This window comes from Pyrus communis, chromosome 11 (assembly GCF_041283825.1).
Source record: "Pyrus communis isolate YQ-2024b chromosome 11, ASM4128382v1, whole genome shotgun sequence".
NCBI classification, from domain to species: Eukaryota; Viridiplantae; Streptophyta; class Magnoliopsida; order Rosales; family Rosaceae; genus Pyrus; species Pyrus communis.
Genome location: NC_142575.1, coordinates 357,601 through 377,500, shown reverse-complemented (window position 1 = coordinate 377,500; position 19,900 = coordinate 357,601). Strand labels below are relative to the sequence as shown.

General features: G+C 38.4%; 2 protein-coding genes and 1 pseudogene across 2 annotated transcripts; all 3 read right to left on the bottom strand.

Annotated features, from left to right (window-relative positions):
* Positions 1–1,386: 1,386 nt before the first annotated feature.
* Positions 1,387–2,031, bottom strand: LOC148692608 (DNA topoisomerase 2-like). The gene is made up of 2 exons (XM_088679374.1): positions 1,687–2,031; positions 1,387–1,593 (listed from the first exon to the last, which is right to left on the bottom strand). The coding sequence occupies exons 1-2, from the start codon at positions 2,029–2,031 to the stop codon at positions 1,393–1,395; spliced, it is 546 nt and encodes a 181-aa protein (XP_088535500.1). The 3' UTR covers positions 1,387–1,392.
* Positions 2,032–2,101: 70 nt separating this feature from the next.
* Positions 2,102–10,779, bottom strand: LOC137743261 (DNA topoisomerase 2-like). Its single transcript, XM_088679465.1, has 11 exons — positions 10,519–10,779; positions 10,363–10,428; positions 10,123–10,265; positions 9,939–10,005; positions 9,470–9,848; positions 9,298–9,368; positions 3,274–3,387; positions 3,065–3,172; positions 2,414–2,968; positions 2,171–2,289; positions 2,102–2,108 (listed from the first exon to the last, which is right to left on the bottom strand). Exons 1-11 carry the CDS (start codon positions 10,777–10,779, stop codon positions 2,102–2,104), a joined length of 1,890 nt encoding a protein of 629 aa, XP_088535591.1.
* Positions 10,780–11,775: 996 nt separating this feature from the next.
* On the bottom strand, positions 11,776–19,009 carry LOC137743262 (peptidyl-tRNA hydrolase, mitochondrial-like; annotated as a pseudogene).
* Positions 19,010–19,900: the final 891 nt, after the last annotated feature.

The following is a 19,900-nucleotide window of genomic DNA, read 5'->3' as shown; positions in this document are numbered from 1 at the left end:
AAGGTTGTGTGGAAGACAACATAATTAGGTGCAATTAATGTGTTTTGTGTGGTAGTAAATAAACTTAGTTTAATTAAGTGTGTGGTGTAGCTTTCATTTGGTTTGCTATAAATACCCAAGTCCCCAAGCATTGTATATCATCCAAGGAAAAACAAAGCGTAGAGCTAAATAAGAAAAACTTTGCTAATTAGTTTGTTTTGTGAGCTTTCTTTAAGAGTGTGCTCTATTTTCTTCTTCTTGGGATCATTAGAGTTATCTTGGATACTCTTCTTATTCAACATGGGGCTGAGGTATTTTGGTGAAGACTTGTAACAAAAATCATGGAAAAGCTATAATCTCCACAAACGATCAGAAATCAGATATTCTTTTTGCTTTCTTTCATGTTTTTACCGTTACCAAACCCAAATCAAATTCCATAAGATAAAAAAAAAATGAAACCACGAGTAAAATTTGTATCTTAGAATTCATAATAACAAAATTGAATCTTGAAAGATAATCGATTGTATAAGCAAAAGTTATGAATTATAAATTAAGAATTTCATATGTATCTTCCAGAGAGAGCAACGTTTCCAACAATTTCATTGATTTTCTAGTGTCATGGAATTCGAAAACCATAGAAGAGCTTTATCTGATATGAAGAGTAAGGTCCGGTCATGGTAGCACCCTGTTGATGTCGCTAAGCATTAGTTTTGATAGGTCTACTATATTCAAGCCTGGCCACGTCTTTAATGTCATTAGTCGGTAAGCCGGAAAAATTTATCCTTAAGTAGTTCATTTTCAAGAACTTGTAGATCTTCTATCCATACTGTGGCTGCAGCCTTGTTTTCCACCTTGTTAAGTTCCTCTTCCATCTTTGCCAATTCTTTTTTAAGGGCTGTCTCACTTTCTTTGGTTAAGGATACAGGTTTCAGGGATGCAAGATTCTCTGGATTGTCTTCGAAACCTTGATGTTTTATATGTTCCAGCAAATCAACATTCTTCTGCATGTGGTCGTTTGATAGAATGATGTTTCCCTCACGATATCTCTTAACAAAGTCAAGCTCGCTCCTCAATTTCAAAACTTCAGCGGCCTTCTTGTTTCGAAGATTATTCTGCATGCATGATAGAAAATTAATCAGTTGACAGATATGCAAAACATGAATTTACTCACCAATCTGGTCTCATATCGTTCAATTCCAGAAATGAACTTACCAATCTGGTCTGATATTGTTCCATTCCAATTTTATAAAATTCCACAAGAACCGCAGTCGTGAAAATAAAAATAAAAATCAGGTTATATATATATATATATATATATATATATATATATATATATATATTTCTGCAAGAAGCAAAATAATAATAATAATAATAATAATAATAATAATAATAATGATGATGATGATGATGATGTTAAATCGCACTCTCTTGTGGGGTACGATAGAGCTTCAAGCTGTTGTCTTTTTGAAACAAGACCATGTTTGAAGTCTTTAGTTTCTTATCAAGTTTGAACTTTTTTTCCAAACCCTCTTGCTTGGCTTCCCTAAGTTGTTTACCCGACAGCTTGACACGGATGTCTATTGGACTCGTATCATCTCCGTATTTTTTGTAACCCTGGAGCATGTATTACTGTTTTATTCGAAACTGAAAATAACTACAAATTACAAACCAAATTTGATGTTAACTTTTTATACTGGAAAATTTTACCTTAATGAAATGATCTTTGGCCTCTACATTGTGTTCGGCGACTGAATTAAGAAATTTCAAATACTTGTCCGTCCACTTACGGATTGGCAACTCCGTAATCTTTAACATTTCGTTGCTTTCTTGTATGCACCCGTAAGAGGTGTAGTCACCATCGCTGGACTGGCTACCCTCTATCCTTCCATGAAAACCTTTATACCACGGGCGCATTTCCACCGGCAATTTGTCTACATTCCCTTTGGAATCAATTAAACGCATCATGTTCTTGATGATGTGTATCGGGTGGTAACTGGGGACACTGGTATTCCACCCAACTCCAATTCCTTCACAACCATTAACAAGGACCATGGGTATATTATTGGAAAATACCTACATGGCAAACAAAAAAAGTCATCCCAAAGAGAACAATTTCAATAATTTACCACCTAAACTTTTAAGGAAGGAAAGAAGAGTAATGTTAGTAAAAATATTCAAACAAACTACGTACCTTCCGGGTTTAACTTCTTTGCCTTGTTGATCTGAGCTTTCGTCATCTAGGAAAATCAATCTTGCAATAGGAGAAAGCTCAATGTGTAGATAACGAGGTGCTGACTGGTCTTCGCCCCCCTAAAAGTAGAAAGGAAAAAGGAATATATGTGTGTAAAACAAAAGGTTGTCATGGAATTTAAGAGTTACATTACACATTCATGATCAACGTCATTGAAGCTTGTTCAATGAGTGACATTCTTACCCGGCCTCGTGTTCCATAATTGCCATGGGGAATAAAGAGATTGACATTGTTGCTTCCCACATAATTTTGAGTCATTCCCATAGTTATGCTGGCGACATTACTCGAACTATGGTGATCGACAGACTTAGAAAACGCTTCCAATTTTGTTATTCCGATTAACTTATTCTTCAAAGCGTTGAACAAAATATTCCTTTTACCGGGTTTCAATCCATCAACTATTGATGGAATTGTCCTTTTCAGAGCAGCAATGCAATACTTTATATACTTCTTGTTAAAAAAATCAGTATAGTTTGTATGCGTCTCCTCATCCTCGTCGTTGTGGTTTTCTTCATCCCCATCATTAACTCGGTTACTACGCTGCTCCTCCCACTCCCGCTTCAGCTCCATACGAATACAGTTGTTAAGCCACCCTTTCCTATCATCTGCTATTTTCTTATTAAAGGCAAGATCAATCGCCTCATCAGCTCTATCATCCCAAACAAAGTATTTCCTATGATTCTCAAGATTTCGAAAAAAATCTTTCCCTTCTTCCTCAGGGGAGAATGTTCCCAAACCCTAAAGGACATGAAATATCATACAAGAACAAACTATTTATGACAATATGCATCGCACAATCCCAAGAATAAATTGAAGACACAAACTAATATGTACCTTGTAGTGATTAGTCGACCAGTCACTAGCGTTATTGTCCTGTGTCTTCTTCCACTCCTCATGGCTTTTGGTAGAATCAAAGTATTTTTGATCATGTTCCTTAGTCACCTGTACAAATGTTAATACAAGTTATAGATACCCTTGACAATCTTCCATTGATCGATCATATTAAATTTACTAGGCATACTAGTTAAATTATGTAAACTAACCTTGATACAAGGAGTTACAAACTCAGCCAAAAACCCCTCAATTTTAAGAAGTGAGGGGCAAAGGCAATGGAAAAGGTTAATCAAAAGTCCTTTGATGTGGAAACCATCATCATCCTACACAAGCACATACGTTAAGCTTTCTCTTAGCAGTCATCAAGATAAACCGTATGTATTGAAAATTTGAAGTTGTCGTGTACAATATAAACGGTAAGTAGAAACAATCAAACAACAATAACAAAACCTTATCCCACTAAGTGGTGTACAATATAAACGGTAAGCAATAAAACAAAAAAAAAATTATGAAAATTAAGGCATCTAGCCTGATCTTGTTGGAAATTCAAATTAAAAGTCATGTGATCTGTCCATGTGATGCTAACCTTTCTTTACAGATTGTTTCCAGCAAAATATAATCATCATTGCTCCTTCATTATTCAACCAAATGGTGATGAAAGACAGCAAGTGTGCTGCCATGTGATGTGCTAGCAGGAAGACAGCAGTGTGCTTCCATGTGTTAGCCGAAAGGAAGGTATTACAACCTGCCATGATGCAATGCATGTGTATGCCAACTATCAAAGTTGCTGCATGTGTTTGAAAGGGTGTAAAGATGTGGAACACCATCATTCATTATATGTATTGTTGGATTGTTTATTTTTTCAGTTTTTGTATAAATAGGCCATCTTGCTAAGCCTTAGTGCATATCATCCGAATCCCATTTCCCATTCTCATTTTCAGCTTGTAAGCTATTGATTTTTGTAAACTCTCTTTTCATATATCTAAGTCCAAGTGTTTTTTTTTCAAAGCTTGTTGCTTCCCTCCTTTCTCTATTTCTTTGTCCAATTTTATTGAGAGTGAAAGTGAGAGGTGTGATAGAGTTTGTAAACTTATCACCCACATATTTTGGTATTGAGTTAGTAAACTTTAGAATACCAACAATTGGTATCAGAGCCAGAATACCATTCTGGCAGGTGCAGCAGTTATGGGGTCCAACTTAGTGCAACTCCAAGTTCCCACATTGAAGAAAGAAAATTATGAAAGATGGTGCATCCAATTCAAAGCATTGTTTGGATCACATGAGCTATGGGAAGTTGTCAGTAGTGGGTATGTTGTACCCACTGCCGAGCAAGAAGCCGTATATACTGCGGATCAAAGGAACACTCTCAAGGACTTACGAAAGAAGGACCAAAATGCGCTGTATCTTCTATACCAGGGTTTGGAAGATTCAACGTTCGAGAAGGTTGCAGAAGCAACAACGAGCAAGCAAGTATGGGATACACTCAGTACAATCTACAAAGGAGTAGATCGAGTCAAGAAAGTGAGGTTACAGTCACTTCGAACAGATTTTGAAACTGCTCACATGAATGAAAGAGAGAGTATCTCCGACTGTCACACAAGGCTCATTGCGATAGTAAATCAGATGAGGAGAAATGGCGAGAAACTCGATGAAGTACGAGTTGTGGAGAAAATCCTTCGGTCACTCACATCCAACTTTGAGCATGTGGTGACTGCCATTGAGGAATCGAAGGATTTGGAGACAATGAGCACAGAGGAATTGCTAGGATCCCTCATAGTTCACGAGCAACGCATTCAGAAGAATGCAAGCCCCACAACGCTAGAGCAAGCTTTGGAGTCAAAGTTGAATATTGACAAACCAAATAAAGGTCGTGGGTAGTGGAACTCACGTCGTGGGAGTTCATCCAACCGTAGCCGAGGACGAGCCCGAGGAAGAGGTCGAGGCTATGCACAAAATCAAGGTCAGTCTCAAGAGTGGAGATCTACTCGAGGAAATGCGCATATCTAGTGTCACAACTGTAAGCAATATGGACATTATGCCAATGAATGTTCACATAAAAATGGTGAGCATGTCAACATGGCAGAATCAAGTGGAAATACTGATGAAGAACTTACAGTCTTGCTAGCACACCATGATTCCAGTAGCCAACAAGATGTTTGGTATTTGGACTCTGGTGCAAGCAATCACATGTGTGGAAAGAAGGAGTTCTTTGCCGAACTCAAAGATGGGGCCTATGGATCTGTAAGTCTTGGTGACTCCTCAAAGTTGCCAGTTGAAGGGAAGATCAAGATCATCCAGAAGGATGGTAGAGAAGAATACATCTCCGATACCTACTACATACCAGGTATGAAAAGCAACATTCTGAGCATTGGTCAACTGCTCCAGAAAGGGTACATTATACATATGGAGAACATGCTTCTCACTCTCAGGAATGCAAGGAGAAAACTTATTGCACGTGTTCGAATGTCAAAGAACCGGATGTTTCCGTTGAATTTGAACACAAAGATTGGAAGCTGCAACATCGGTGTAATGGAAGATGAGTCATGGAAATGGCATCTTCGATTTGGCCATCTTCATTTCAATGGCCTAAAGTTGCTGTCAAGTGGAGGAATGGTTCGTGGTCTACCCCAAATTGAAGCCACACGCCAAGTATGTGAAGGTTGTGTGCTTGGCAAGCAAGCACGACTATCGTTCCATGTTGGTGATACATGGAGAGCAAAGGCATCACTGCAGTTGGTGCACACAGATATATGTGGTCCATTGGATCCCATGTCTTATGGAGGTAATAGGTATTTTATTACCTTCATTGATGATTTCAGTAGAAAGACTTGGGTCTATTTTCTCAAGGAGAAGTCAGCTGCCCTAAAAATTTTCAAGGAGTTCAAGGCACTCACAGAGGCTGAAAGTAACCACAAGCTTGTGGCTGTGAGATCAGATAGAGGTGGAGAGTACACCTCCAATGCTTTCCAAGCATACTGCAAGGAGTAAGGAATTAGGCATCAACTTACTGCTGCCTATACCCCACAGCAAAATGGGATAGCCGAAAGAAAGAATCGAACCATCCTTGACATGACAAGGTCCATGCTTAAGGAGAAGAATTTTCCAAAAGAGTTATGGGTAGAAGCTGTAGCTTGTTCGATTTATTTGTTGAATCGATGTCCAACAAAGAGTGTCAAAAAGATGACACCACAAGAGGCTTGGAGTGGATACAAGCCGAATGTTACACACCTAAGAATTTTTGGGTGTGTTGCATATGCTCAAGTTCCAGAAGCCAAGAGGAGGAAACTTGATGATAGAGGTGAGAAGTGTGTGTTTGTGGGCTATAGTGAAGAGTCCAAGGCATACAAGCTCTACAACCCACTAATTGGCAAACTAGTGGTTAGTAGAGATGTCATCTTCAATGAGGAAGAGACATGGAAGTGGAACAACAAAGAAGTCAATAAAGAGAATATCGTCTCCACTGATTTTGAAGAACCAGAAGTTGTACCACCTATTGAGCAACAGCCTGCTCAAACAATCACAACAACTCCAGTGCACAAAATTGCAAGGAGTGGTCCTACATCTAGTGAGGAAAGCAGCTCCTCAACTCCAGTGAGGTTAAGGAGTCTCACAGAGATTTATGGACAAGAAGAAGAAGAAACCAATTTTTTCTGCTTCTATGCAGACCATGAGCCTCTCTCATTCAATGAAGCTGTGGAAGAAGATTGTTGGAAGAAAGCCATGGAAGAAGAGATCCATGCCATCGAGAAGAATGACACTTGGGAGTTAACAAAGCTCCCACCAAATCAGAAGGCTATTGGTTTCAAGTGGGTTTACAAGATCAAACGCATTGCAAATGGAAGTGTGGATCGATACAAATCAAGGCTTGTAGCAAAGGGCTACAAACAGAAGTATGGAGTGGACTATGATGAAGTCTATGCTCCAGTTGCAAGACTTGACACGGTAAGATTACTAATCTCTCTTGCCGCTTAGCATAAATGGAAAATTTATCAATTAGATGTCAAGTCAGCCTTCCTTAATGGAGTTCTTGAGGAAGAAGTGTACGTGGAACAACCAGAAGGCTTCCAAGTACAAGGAAAAGAAGATAAGGTGTATCGTTTGAAGAAAGCTTTGTATGGCCTCAAGCAAGCACCACGAGCTTGGAACTCAAGGATTGACAACTACCTTCACCAAAATGGATTTCAGAAATGTCTATACGAGCATTCAGTTTACATGAAGAACGGTGAAAAATGGGAGTTCTTAATTATTTGTCTCTATGTAGATGACTTGTTGTTTACAGGAAACAATGAAGCAATGTTCTATGAGTTCAAGCAATCCATGTTCAGTGAATTCGAGATGACTGACAATGGATTAATGTCATACTTTCTTGGCATAGAGGTGAAGCAAGAAAGTGACGGTATCTACATCTCTCAACAAAAGTACATGAGAGATATATTGGAGAAATTCAATATGGACAAGTGCAATATTGTCAACACTCCAGTTGCAACTGGATTGAAGCTGTCCAAGGAAGGAGAAGGTGAGTTTGTAAACTCAACCATGTACAAAAGCTTGGTTGGAAGCCTAAGGTACCTTACAATCACAAGACCTGATATAGTTTATGGTGTTGGACTCGTGAGTCGATACATGGAAACACCAAGGGAGTCTCATTGGCTGGCCGCCAAGAGAATTTTAAGGTACATAAGAGGTACTCTAAACTATGGTCTATTTTATAATTTTGGTGAAGATGCAAAATTATTTGGTTATTCAGATAGTGATTGGGGAGGTGACCAAGATGAAAGGAAAAGCACAACTGGCTATGTGTTTTTTCTAGGATCAATAGCTTTCTCATGGACTTCAAAGAAGCAATCAATTGTTGCTTTGTAATCGTGTGAAGCCGAGTATGTTGATGTAGTCTCAACCGTGTGTGAGGCAATTTGGTTAAGAAATCTGTTGAAGTCAGTGTGTCATCCACAAGTGGAATCGACTGTGATTCATGTGGATAACATGTCTGCAATCAAGCTTGCAAAGAATCCTGTTCAACATGGAAGGAGCAAGCACATTGATACCAGGTTCCATTTTCTAAGGGACCATGTGAAGCAAAAGACAATTGAGCTTGTCTATTGTCACACGAAGGAACAAGTGGCAGACATCTTCACTAAGCCATTACCAGTTGAATCATTCCGGCTGTTACGTGAAATGCTAGGCATGAAGGCGTTTTAATTTGAGGGGGCATGTTGGAAATTCAAATTAAAAGTCATGTGATCTGTTCATGTGATGCTAACCTTTCTTTACAGATTGTTTCCAGCAAAATATAATCATCATTGCTCCTTCATTATTCAGCCAAATGGTGATGAAAGACAGCAAGTGTGCTGCCATGTGATGTGCTAGCAGGAAGACAGCAGTGTGCCTCCATGTGTTAGCCGAAAGGAAGGTATTACAACCTGCCATGATGCAATGCATGTGTATGCCAACTATCAAAGTTGCTGCATGTGTTTGAAAGGGTGTAAAGATGTGGAACACCATCATTCATTATATGTATTGTTGGATTGTTTATTTTTTCAGTTTTTGTATAAATAGGCCATCTTGCTAAGCCTTAGTGCATATCATCCGAATCCCATTTCCCATTCTCATTTTCAGCTTGTAAACTATTGATTTTTGTAAACTCTCTTTTCATATATCTAAGTCCAAGTGTTTTTTTTTCAAAGCTTGTTGCTTCCCTCCTTTCTCTATTTCTTTGTCCAATTTTATTGAGAGTGAAAGTGAGAGGTGTGATAGAGTTTGTAAACTTATCACCCACATATTTTGGTATTGAGTTAGTAAACTTTAGAATACCAACAAATCTGTCATAATCATTACTTTGCCGTAGTGTAATGAATCAGCGTAATCCTCACCCTCGTAGATTTTATTTTTCTGTACCCCCATACTTGTCATGATTTTGTCAATTATCTTATTGTCTTTGCTATTTTCTCTTACATTGAGCAATTTACCTTGCAACCTAAACACACCAAAAGTGTCCCGACCCAGAATACTGAGCCCTGTCGTCTGTTTTTGAATTTGGATCGACTTAAGTTAACATACTATACAACGGGAACCAAATAAAAAAAAATTTGTTGACTCTACAAAAGTTTACAAAACAGATGACTTACTGCAAGCGACTCAGCTGAATTTCCTTCTACGAAAATCAAGGTGCAATCCCTTCCTCCCCACCACCCACTCCCCCGGCGGGGAAAATATGCATCCGTCAAGTTTTCTACCTGAAGATTTTCTTCCTCTTCATACATGCCAAAACGTCTCTTCAAAATATTGACAATTGATGAGTCTACCACTGAAAAATAATATAGATGTGAGAATCAAGGTTAGAGTATTCCAGTTTACTATAGTAGTTGAACTTGAATCATTGATCGCATTGCTTATACATATATATACCTTCCTTTAAGAAATCTTCTGAAAGTTCAAATGTTTTGGTAAATGCTATAGTATGGCGCGGATGATCAAAAGTATCTTTTGCTGGGAGATTAAACACAGGATTGCGAAATTTAACGTTAAAAAAAATCCATAAATGATTCTTCACAACATCTGAATCTTGGTTTGGATTCTCGTCCTCATCTGAATTTAGGTTTGGATTCTCGTCCTTGTCTAAATTTAAGTTTTGATTCTCATTCTCATTCTCATTCTCATCTAAATTTAAGGTTGAATTCTCATCCTTTTCTTTGATAGTTTCGAAAAGATGTTTTGCGATCGCATTGCTAACGACATCAACATTATCTCCACCGTGGCTTGTATTGACTAAGTTGACAAAACTGACCTATAGTGAAATAAAGTCCGACAACACGAGACTCAAAATTTCACATGTGCAAAACAGTCGCATATATTTGGGCTCTCATATGTAATAAACCTGTTGGAAATGTCCGTTGCTCAGAGTCACACAGATCTCCATGTCATCGCTAATTTTCATGGTTATCCTGGCAAATTGAGTGGATTGAGTTAAAAAAAAAAAAAAAAACTTTCTAAATAATTATAAGAAAAAAAAATAAGAGGATAAATTTAGAACCAAAAGTTTCATATAAACAATAATTAACCTTGGAATGTTGACAAAATGAAAAGCTCTAGGTTTTAAGTATAGATCAACATATGTAGAGAATGATTTTGTGCCGACGTCCCTTCCATTTAGCTTAACCTCCACCGTCTCTCCGAGGCAGCCAGCTATGTCAATCACTCGTTTCTTTATCAAACCAACAATGTCACCGTTAAGGCTTGTCATGTTATATGTGACATGACATGTTATATGTTGCCAAATCTGGTTTCAATAGTATTCTCACCCACAGTTCCTTTGATTTGTGATCACTGGAGTCAGTTTGCGGGTTCTTATTGTCTCTAGAGAATACCTGAAATTTGTAACAATCAAATTATTGAACCCGTGTGCTCAATCGATGGCCGCCACGATTACAACACATTTAACATATCAAACTTTTTACCTTCTTATGCAATTTATTTCCGTCAGCCTTTGACACTATGATTTCTTTGCAATAAGGAACAAACTTCTTTGACAATTCGAGCTCTTTGCATAAAATACTAAACTTCTCGTGGCTCTTATTGGCAAAGCAAATAGTTATGGCATCATCAACCTTCCCTATATCAACTTCCAGTTTGTTTTTAATCGTCAACGCGACATCCGTCAGCATGTCGTTTAACATCCAGTAGAGGCCAAGAGCGTACGTTACTGGACGTTCAACCATCTCCTCATTATCGTACACCCGTAAAGTTTGGGTTTTCCAGTCTCCAAACCCAGTCTCTCTCGTTTGTTGTTCTTGGCATTCCTCTTGTTCGTTTTTATCCTAAGATATCGTCTTCTTTCTTGAACAAACGAAGCAACAAAATCGAAAAAGGTTTGAAATTTCCAAAGTGTTATGCTGTGTGATCTTTGAAAGAATCCTACGTACGGAGATGTGCTTGGGCTTGTGTGTTTGTTAGGTGGATGTACTCCCATATTTATATGCGAAAACTTACCCAAGTTGAGTTAGGTTCCACCCTCATGAAGAAGGAATAGATTTCTTTGAATACACTCTCAAGTACTTTTCTTTTTTTTTTTTTTTTTTTTTTTTTGGGGAAGCCACGACATTAATTCATTGATCAAAAGGTTAAAAAGTTCAAGTCTTTCCTGTTTAAAACCGCTAAAATCTTACCAATTTTGTACTTACATGTTTTATTTCCTTTTCATTATTAAATCCTATCAGGTATGCAAAAACATTGATTGGACTTTTTTTTTGGATTGTTAACAATCATCTCGCAACATGCTTCCCGTACAAGGAATGCAATGCGAATGTGAAAATGTACTCAAATATGGTAAGAGTTGCATTTTTTCTTTTTTCTTTTTATTGTCTAAGACCTTGCTTGTTTACCTTTTTCTGGGAGCTTTGATGTTTGTTGGATTAAATCTTACAACATCTTCGTTTCCTATATCAAATTCTTTATATTACTAATTGGTCTGGGAAAACCATTGAATTGGAATTTATGTAATTATTTGTTGCAAATTGGACTTTACATGATGGTTTACGTAGGGGGGGGGGTGAGTTGTCAGAACCTTATATCGTTAATCGATGACGTGGATTATCAACAGTGCAACACATGTACGTCCTCTTGTTTTTAGATCCAACGCCTGTCGAGTTTCCATATATCCGACAATCACGACCCAAGAGTTATCCCGAAAGAAAACCATTTACTCATTTACAAATTCATGTTGGCAAGGTTTCTAATCTTAGGTGCTTGTATTTCTGATCTGAGTAAGCATCTAACACCTTCGGCAAAGCCTTTAGAAAGCACGACCTTCATTATATCAACTCCCTCTTGTAAAGCAGCATCAATCTAGATCAAATAGGCACATCATCGGTATCTCAGAAAGTAATTACTAGGCTTACATTGGGATACAAGGAATGATAACAGGAACCAAACGACGTTTAGACATAATTGAATAAGTAAATAACAAGCAAACAAACGGTGGTAGAATCTTTCAACATATAGTTTTTATAAATTCTTAGCTATGTGGTAATTCTTATTATGCAGTAGGAGAAACAAACTAAGAATATGGATGCCTTGAACGTAAGAAATGTTATCTGAGACAAATACACAACCACCATATACTCACTCGTCCTTGAGCTGTTGCATGAAATTTTTGCAGCAAGAATGCTTTTGGATCCATTTGACCAGGAGGTCTCCCATTCAAACTCATGAAATCTGGAAATTCAAGCTCACTGATTCTTAGCCGAGGAAATTCTCTGTTCCCTCGAAAGTGACAGATCACACTCTTCAGCCTAACAACAAAACAAAATCCAGTGATAAGTACCGGTAGTCCACTTATTCTCCTTAAGTTTGAAAGCAGAAAAGGCAAAATTGAAATGCCTTTCAAGAGGGAAATGAAAATTAATACATTTTCGGTAATTATATATGAGTGCTTAATTGGTTGATCAAGTGATCAGCCCCAAAAAGGGAAGCTTGACCATAAGAATTCTGGTAACACCGCATAATCATGGTCTTTACTCCTCAGTGTAGAAGTAGTGATGGTAAACAATCCTCACATGGAGCTCCTATATAATTAGTTCACCGACGATTCTTCTTCTTAATTATATATATAACCAATGTAAACACCAGTGTCTAGAAAGGTTCTAACATTTTTGGTAGGACATTTTTCACCATTTCTTAATCATATAGAAGCATATGTGCTTAAAACTCGAAAGCAAAAAATTTGATCATTCCCATTCTGGCATAGGTGACCTCCATTTGGGTGAAGACGAAGTACCTCACTTGGTCATGTCATCATGAAACTACAGTTGAGGATAAATAAATAAATACTATAAAGATATGCACAGATGCTCTACGTACAGAAAAACTTAAAACCAGAAAAAGAAAGTACCAGAAGCACACGATTGAGAGAGAGCTAAAAACAAGCAGCAAGAGGTCCTGTCTGTAGTTTAATAAAGAGAAATACAAGTTAAACCATGCACTCTCTCTTTTACTAACATTACTTACATAACCAGTAGCATTAAATAATAGCTCTAAGCCTCTAACATACAAAAGTGACGAAGTAAAAAATCACGCGGGAATAGTAAATGGGATTGGAAGTGTGCTAGAAGGAATGAAATGCACAGAACAAATACCATTTCGGTACGTATGTTCATTCAAATCGCAGTGGAAGTAATAAACATAAGTAGCAAGGCAAGATAAATGAATAGCCTTTGCAAATAGAAGTACAATAACATAGTTCCATCAGATGTTAAAAGTGTTGTATTAGTGACCAAGTGGAATGATGATGTTTGTTGAAAAGAAAAAAAAAGGTGGACAACATCATTGTGTCTTCCTTGGTTTGGGGAGGAAAACATGGAATTGTTTTTTGTCTTGACCCATGGGAAAAGCCACGGATGGCTTTGGGGTTTTAATTAAAGGATAGCAATTATCCTCATTGTTTGTGGGAGAGAGTGAGAGCTGAAAACAGAGGGCAGAGAAGAAGAAGAAATCTGGAGCAGCAACCCCATTTCGAAGAGAAGAAGTTGCTCTTCTCTTTGGTTAGTAATCATCCATCAAAGTAATTGTAATAGCTTTGAGCTTTGTATAGAGAAGAAATTAATCACTATATTTTCTTCTCTATTTGTTTCTTTGGTGTGTGAGAGCTTTTGTGTGTATTGGGGTTAAGGGTTGTGAGATTGCCAACACTTTGTAAACTCCCATTTGGTTGATAGTGGATTATTGGGTGAGCTCCTACTGCTCCGAGGACGTACTCCAGTTACACTGACTGTTGAGGAACCTCGTTAAAATCTTGGTGTCTTTTATATTTTGTTCTTGCACTATATTTGATATATTTCCTGTGGGTTAGCTTGAGTTGGTTCCAAAAATTGATTTGGTGCTATCCGGGTTAGCACAACAATTGGTATCAGAGCACTGGTTGCTCTTGGGTACTATCTAGTTGCCAAAGATGTCAGACGGGCAAGATGAGAATCCTTTTGGAAGCAGCTCTGGGTTTGCAAGAACTACGGTGCAAAATGCAAAGTTCGAAGTTGAAAAGTTTGATGGCACAAACAACTTTGGGATGTGGCAATGTGAGGTTAAAGATGTGTTGGCTCAACAAGATCTTCTTGCCGCCTTGGGAGAGAAGCCTGAAGCTATGTCGAAAATGGAATGGGAGAAATTAAATTTGTGGGCTTGCTCTTCAATTCGGTTGTGCCTTGCAAAAACTCAGAAGTATTTTGTGATGCGGGAGACTTTGGCAAGTGTGTTGTGGCAAAAATTGGAAGACAAGTATATGACGAAGAGTGCAGAGAACCGGCTACACTTGAAGAAAAAGCTCTACCGCTTCCAATACAAAGAAGGTACAAAAATGATTAGACACCTTGATGCTTTTAATAAGTTGATTGCCGACTTGTTAAATTTAGATGAGGATATTAAGGATGAAGATAAGGCCTTAATATTGTTGAATTCCTTGCCGGACTCTTATGAGCATTTTGTTACCACTATTATGCATGGTAAATAAACTGTGAAATTTGAAGATGTGTCAAATGCCTTGATGAATTATGAAATGAGGCATAGAGATAAAAATCATGATAGTACCTCTGAAGCTTTATTTGTTAGAGGTAGATCATCGGAGAGGAGATCCTCTTCTTGCAGGAAAAAATCACAGTCTCGACCTAGAGGAAACTCTAAAGGTAGAAAACCTTTGGAAAGGGATGAATGTGCCTTTTGTCGTAATAAGGGCCATTGGAAGAAAGATTGTCCTAGATTGAAGACCAAAGGCAAAGAAAGTTCTGAAGCTAATGTTGCTGAGGTTGAAACAGATTTTTCTGATTTTGCTTTAACCACTTCCTCATCATTTGATTGTGCTACTAAGTGGGTGTTGGATACGGGTTGTACTCATCATATGACTCCTCACAAGGATTGGTTTTCAAGCTTGAAAGAGTTTGATGGCGGTGTTGTGTTCATGGGAGATGACAATCCTTGCACAACAAAAGGGATTGGTACAGTCCGTTTGAAGTTGCATGATGGCATAGTTAAAGAGTTGACAGGTGTTCGGTATGTACCGAATTTGAAGAAAAATCTTATTTCTTTGGGAACTTTGGAAGCCAAGGGCTTCAGGTTTCATTCAGATGGGCAGACATTGAAGGTGACTTATGGTGCACTTGTTGTGATGAAAGCTCCTCGATGTGGCCATTTGTATTTATTGCAAGGAAGCACTGTGACAGGTGAAGCATCTGTAGTCTCAGAAAATATGGGCACATCCGATTCTGATACTACTAGATTGTGGCATATGAGATTAGGCCATGCCGGTGAGAAAGCTCTACAAGGGCTTGTGAAACAAGGTCTTCTAAAAGGTGCCACGACTTGTAAGCTTGATTTCTGTGAGCATTGTGTCTTGGGGAAGCAAACTAGAGTGAAGTTTGGTACTGCTGTACATCAGACGAAGGGCATTCTTGATTATGTGCATTCAGATATTTGGGGTCCTACAAAGACTCCCTCTTTGAGTGGTAGACATTGGTTTGTGACCTTTGTTGATGATTATTCAAGAAGGTCTTGGGTCTACACTATGAAGCACAAGAGTGAGGTGTTGAGCATTTTCTTGGGTTGGAAGAAAATGGTTGAGAACCAGACTGGGAGAAAGATTAAGATTTTGAGATCGGATAATGGTGGTGAATACACATCCGACCCTTTCTTTAAAGTTTGCAAAGAAGAAGGGATTGTAAGACATTTCAGTGTCAAGGGAACTCCACAACAAAATGGAGTTGCAGAAAGATTGAATCGAACCTTGCTTGAGAAGGTTAGATGCATGTTATCTCAGTCGGGTTTGAGCAAGTCATTTTGGGCAGAGGCAGTTACTTATGCATGTCACATCATCAACCGGTTACCTTCAGCTGCTGTTCAGGGTAAGACACCAATGGAGGTATGGTTTGGAAAACCCTCTTCTGATTATGACTATATTCGTATTTTTGGTTCACCTGCTTATTTTCATGTAACTGAAAATAAACTTGATCCTAGAGCCAAAAAGGCTATCTTTCTTGGTTTTAGTAGTGGTGTCAAAGGTTACAGGTTGTGGTGCCCAGAGATGAAAAAACTTGTAATCAGTAGAGATGTGACATTTGATGAAGAAAATATGTTTAGAGACTCTGAGAAGAATGTGAAAGATGTCCAACAGGTGGAGCTTGAGAAAGTTGCCTCTAGTACTTCAAATCCTATTTCCGCTGATGTCGAAGCCACTACAAGTGAAGAAGTGGAAGACCATGAGGATGTTGAAGAAGTTGAACTTGAAGATTCTATTCAAGTTGAAGAGCAAGTTTCACCTCAAGAGTCTATTGCTAAGAACAGAGGAAAGAGAAATATTACCAAGCCAGCTCGGTATAGTGACTATGTTGCTTTTGCTCTTCCTATTATCACTGATGAGATTCCATCCAATTTTGAGGAAGCCATTGAGAGTGAGGAAAAGGAGAAGTGGTGCAATGCCATGGGTGATGAGATGAATTCTCTCTTGAAGAACAAGACTTGGGAGTTAGCTAAATTGCCTAAGGGTAAGAAAGCTATTGGTTGCAAATGGGTGTATGCCAAGAAGGAAGATGTTGCTGAGAAAAGCAATGTCAGATTCAAAGCAAGATTAGTTGCTAAAGGGTATGCACAAAAGGAGGGCATTGACTACAATGAAATCTTTTCTCCAGTTGTGAAGCACTCCTCAATTCGCATTATGTTAGCTCTTGTTGCACAATATGATCTTGAACTTGTGCAACTTGATGTGAAGACGGCTTTCCTACATGGTGATTTGAATGAAGAGATCTATATGTGTCAACCGGATGGGTATAAAGTGAAAGGGAAAGAGAATTTGTTTTGCAAGTTGAAGAAATCACTTTATGGCTTGAAGCAATCTCCAAGACAATGGTATTTGAGGTTTGATAAATTTATGAGAGGCCAAAATTATTCTAGAAGTCAATATGATCATTGTGTGTACTTCAAGAAGTTGCAAGATGGGTCTTTCATTTATTTATTGATATATGTTGATGATATGTTGATTGCCTCAAAGAATGTCGAAGAGATTGAGAAATTGAAGAAGCAAATGAAGAATGAGTTCGAGATGAAGGATCTTGGTGAAGCAAAGAAGATCCTTGGCATGGAGATCACTAGAGACAGAGAGAAAGGTTTGGTATGCTTGAATCAAAGACAATACCTTGAGAAGTTGATTCGGAAGTTTGGAGTTCATGATTCAACCAAATCAGTTAGTACCCCTTTGGCTCCTCATTTTAAATTAAGTTCTCTACAGTGTCCTAAAACTGATAAAGAGAAGCTGCAAATGAAAGATATACCATATGCAAATTTGGTTGGTAGTTTGATGTATGCAATGGTATGCTCTACACCGGATATTGCTCATGCAGTTGGCATGGTGAGTCGATATATGCATAATCCAGGTAAAGAGCATTGGCAAGCAGCTAAATGGATATTGAGATATCTCCATGGTACTCGAGACGTTGGTTTATGCTTTGAGAGAGATGACTCTGGTATTGGTCATTTTGCAGTTGGTTATGTTGATTCAGATTATGCAGGTGATCTAGATGGAAGGAAGTCTACTACAGGCTATGTGTTTACTATGGCTAAAGGGCCAGTTTGTTGGAGGTCCATTTTGCAGTCGTCTGTTGCTTTGTCTACTACAGAGGCTGAATATATGGCAGTTGCTGAAGCTATAAAGGAGGCCATTTGGATACATGGGCTGATTAGAGATTTGGGGGTTGATCAGAAGCAGGTGGAGGTGCATTGTGATAGTCAGAGTGCCATTTATTTGGCTAAGTATCAGGTTCATCATGCGAGGACCAAGCACATAGATGTGCGTTATCACTTTGTTTGTGAAGTTGTTGGTGAAGGGGAAATCATTCTCCAAAAGATTCCAACTAAAGACAACCCCGCTGATATGTTGACTAAGGTTGTTGGTGTAGCCAAGTTTGTTCATTGCTTGAACTTGGCTCGCATTTTGCCTATTTAAAGAAGGCATTGAGCAGTAGGAGTTTTGGAGAATTGGCTCGGCATGAGTTGTTCTCTTGCTAGTGTTTGGGAGTGATTTTTTGTGTCAATTGTGTTGGTTGGCTTATCATGGCGTTTTCGGAACTTGGCCAAGGTGGAGATTGTTGTATTAGTGGCCAAGTGGAATGATGATGTTTGTTGAAAAGAAAAAAAAAGGTGGACAACATCATTGTGTCTTCCTTGGTTTGGGGAGGAAAACATGGAATTGTTTTTTGTCTTGACCCATGGGAAAAGCCACGGATGGCTTTGGGGTTTTAATTAAAGGATATCAATTATCCTCATTGTTTGTGGGAGAGAGTGAGAGCTGAAAACAGAGGGCAGAGAGGAAGAAGAAATCTGGAGCAGCAACCCCATTTCGAAGAGAAGAATGTGCTCTTCTCTTTGGTTAGTAAGCATCCATCAAAGTAATTGTAATAGCTTTGAGCTTTGTATAGAGAAGAAATTAATCACTATATTTTCTTCTCTATTTGTTTCTTTGGTGTGTGAGAGCTTTTGGGTGTATTGGGGTTAAGGGTTGTGAGATTGCCAACACTTTGTAAACTCCCATTTGGTTGATAGTGGATTATTGGGTGAGCTCCTACTGCTCCGAGGACGTACTCCAGTTACACTGACTGTTGAGGAACCTCGTTAAAATCTTGGTGTCTTTTATATTTTGTTCTTGCACTATATTTGATATATTTCCTGTGGGTTAGCTTGAGTTGGTTCCAAAAATTGATTTGGTGCTATCCGGGTTAGCACAACAAAAAGAAAGTATATCAGTCACAGATTCACCACTCAAATTCATGTAAGTTTGAGGCTTTGCAAGAAAAACCGGAACTTCCCCCACGAAACCTGAAATGACAAACTTCCATGAACTTCACAAACGAAACATGAAAATGACAAAAAACAAAGTAACATATGCAAAGGTTTACGTGCCTTTCCCAAAGATACCATTTCGGTATATGTGTGTGTGTGTGTGCGTGTTGATATGAAAATACAAACCAATCAAGTATGTCTTTCCCTTTCTAACTTGATTCCCAATTCAATTTGATTTCAATCAAATAGTCTTTCCCGCCATTTGTTGTTTAGGTGATTCGTTGTAACGAAAGGACCAAGCAGAGGGAGACAGATCATTTCCAATACCAGAAGATGGATAATAAAAGCTCCATCAAGTCCCCTACGTCCTCTCTCGTCTCCAACACCAAAACTTTCAAGCTTCAAAACACACCCAAGGTGGCACGACATGCCACATGAATTACCCCCAAACGAGGGTTCTGTGCTACAAACCAACCAAAGGCCCGGGTCCTTGTTGCCATCAAACTAGTATATTTCTTTTCTTTCCCCGATTTCTGCACATAGGATCTGTAAAATTTCCCGACGGCTCCATGACTGTAACACTTCAGAGGCACCATGTGACCACTTCGATACTTAATAGACAAGCTCTGTTTTTATCCGTACTTAACTTGCAGCTGTTTTGACCGATCAACTCCAAGTCCTAAAGGCCAAGGAGAAAGGAACGTATATCAGTATATACAAAGTAGAAAATAAGCAAGCAGATTAGCTCCCTCATTCTCTTATTGTGCCGGCAGACCCCGCAAGCGAGGTGAAGTAAGGTTAGATTAGAGTGTTGAACAGAAAAAGAAGCTTGAAAAGAAAATCCTACGGTGGACATGAGATTTTTTTTATCGAGGTAATACTAGAGAGGCTAAATTTCTAAATTAAATTGACCTTTTGTAAATTAAAGATGTGGTTGTTAATGATTGAATTATTATTTTAGCATTGATTAACGTACTTATTTTCCATTTGTGGCACATCATTTAATTTAAAATTTTAGTCTCCCTATCA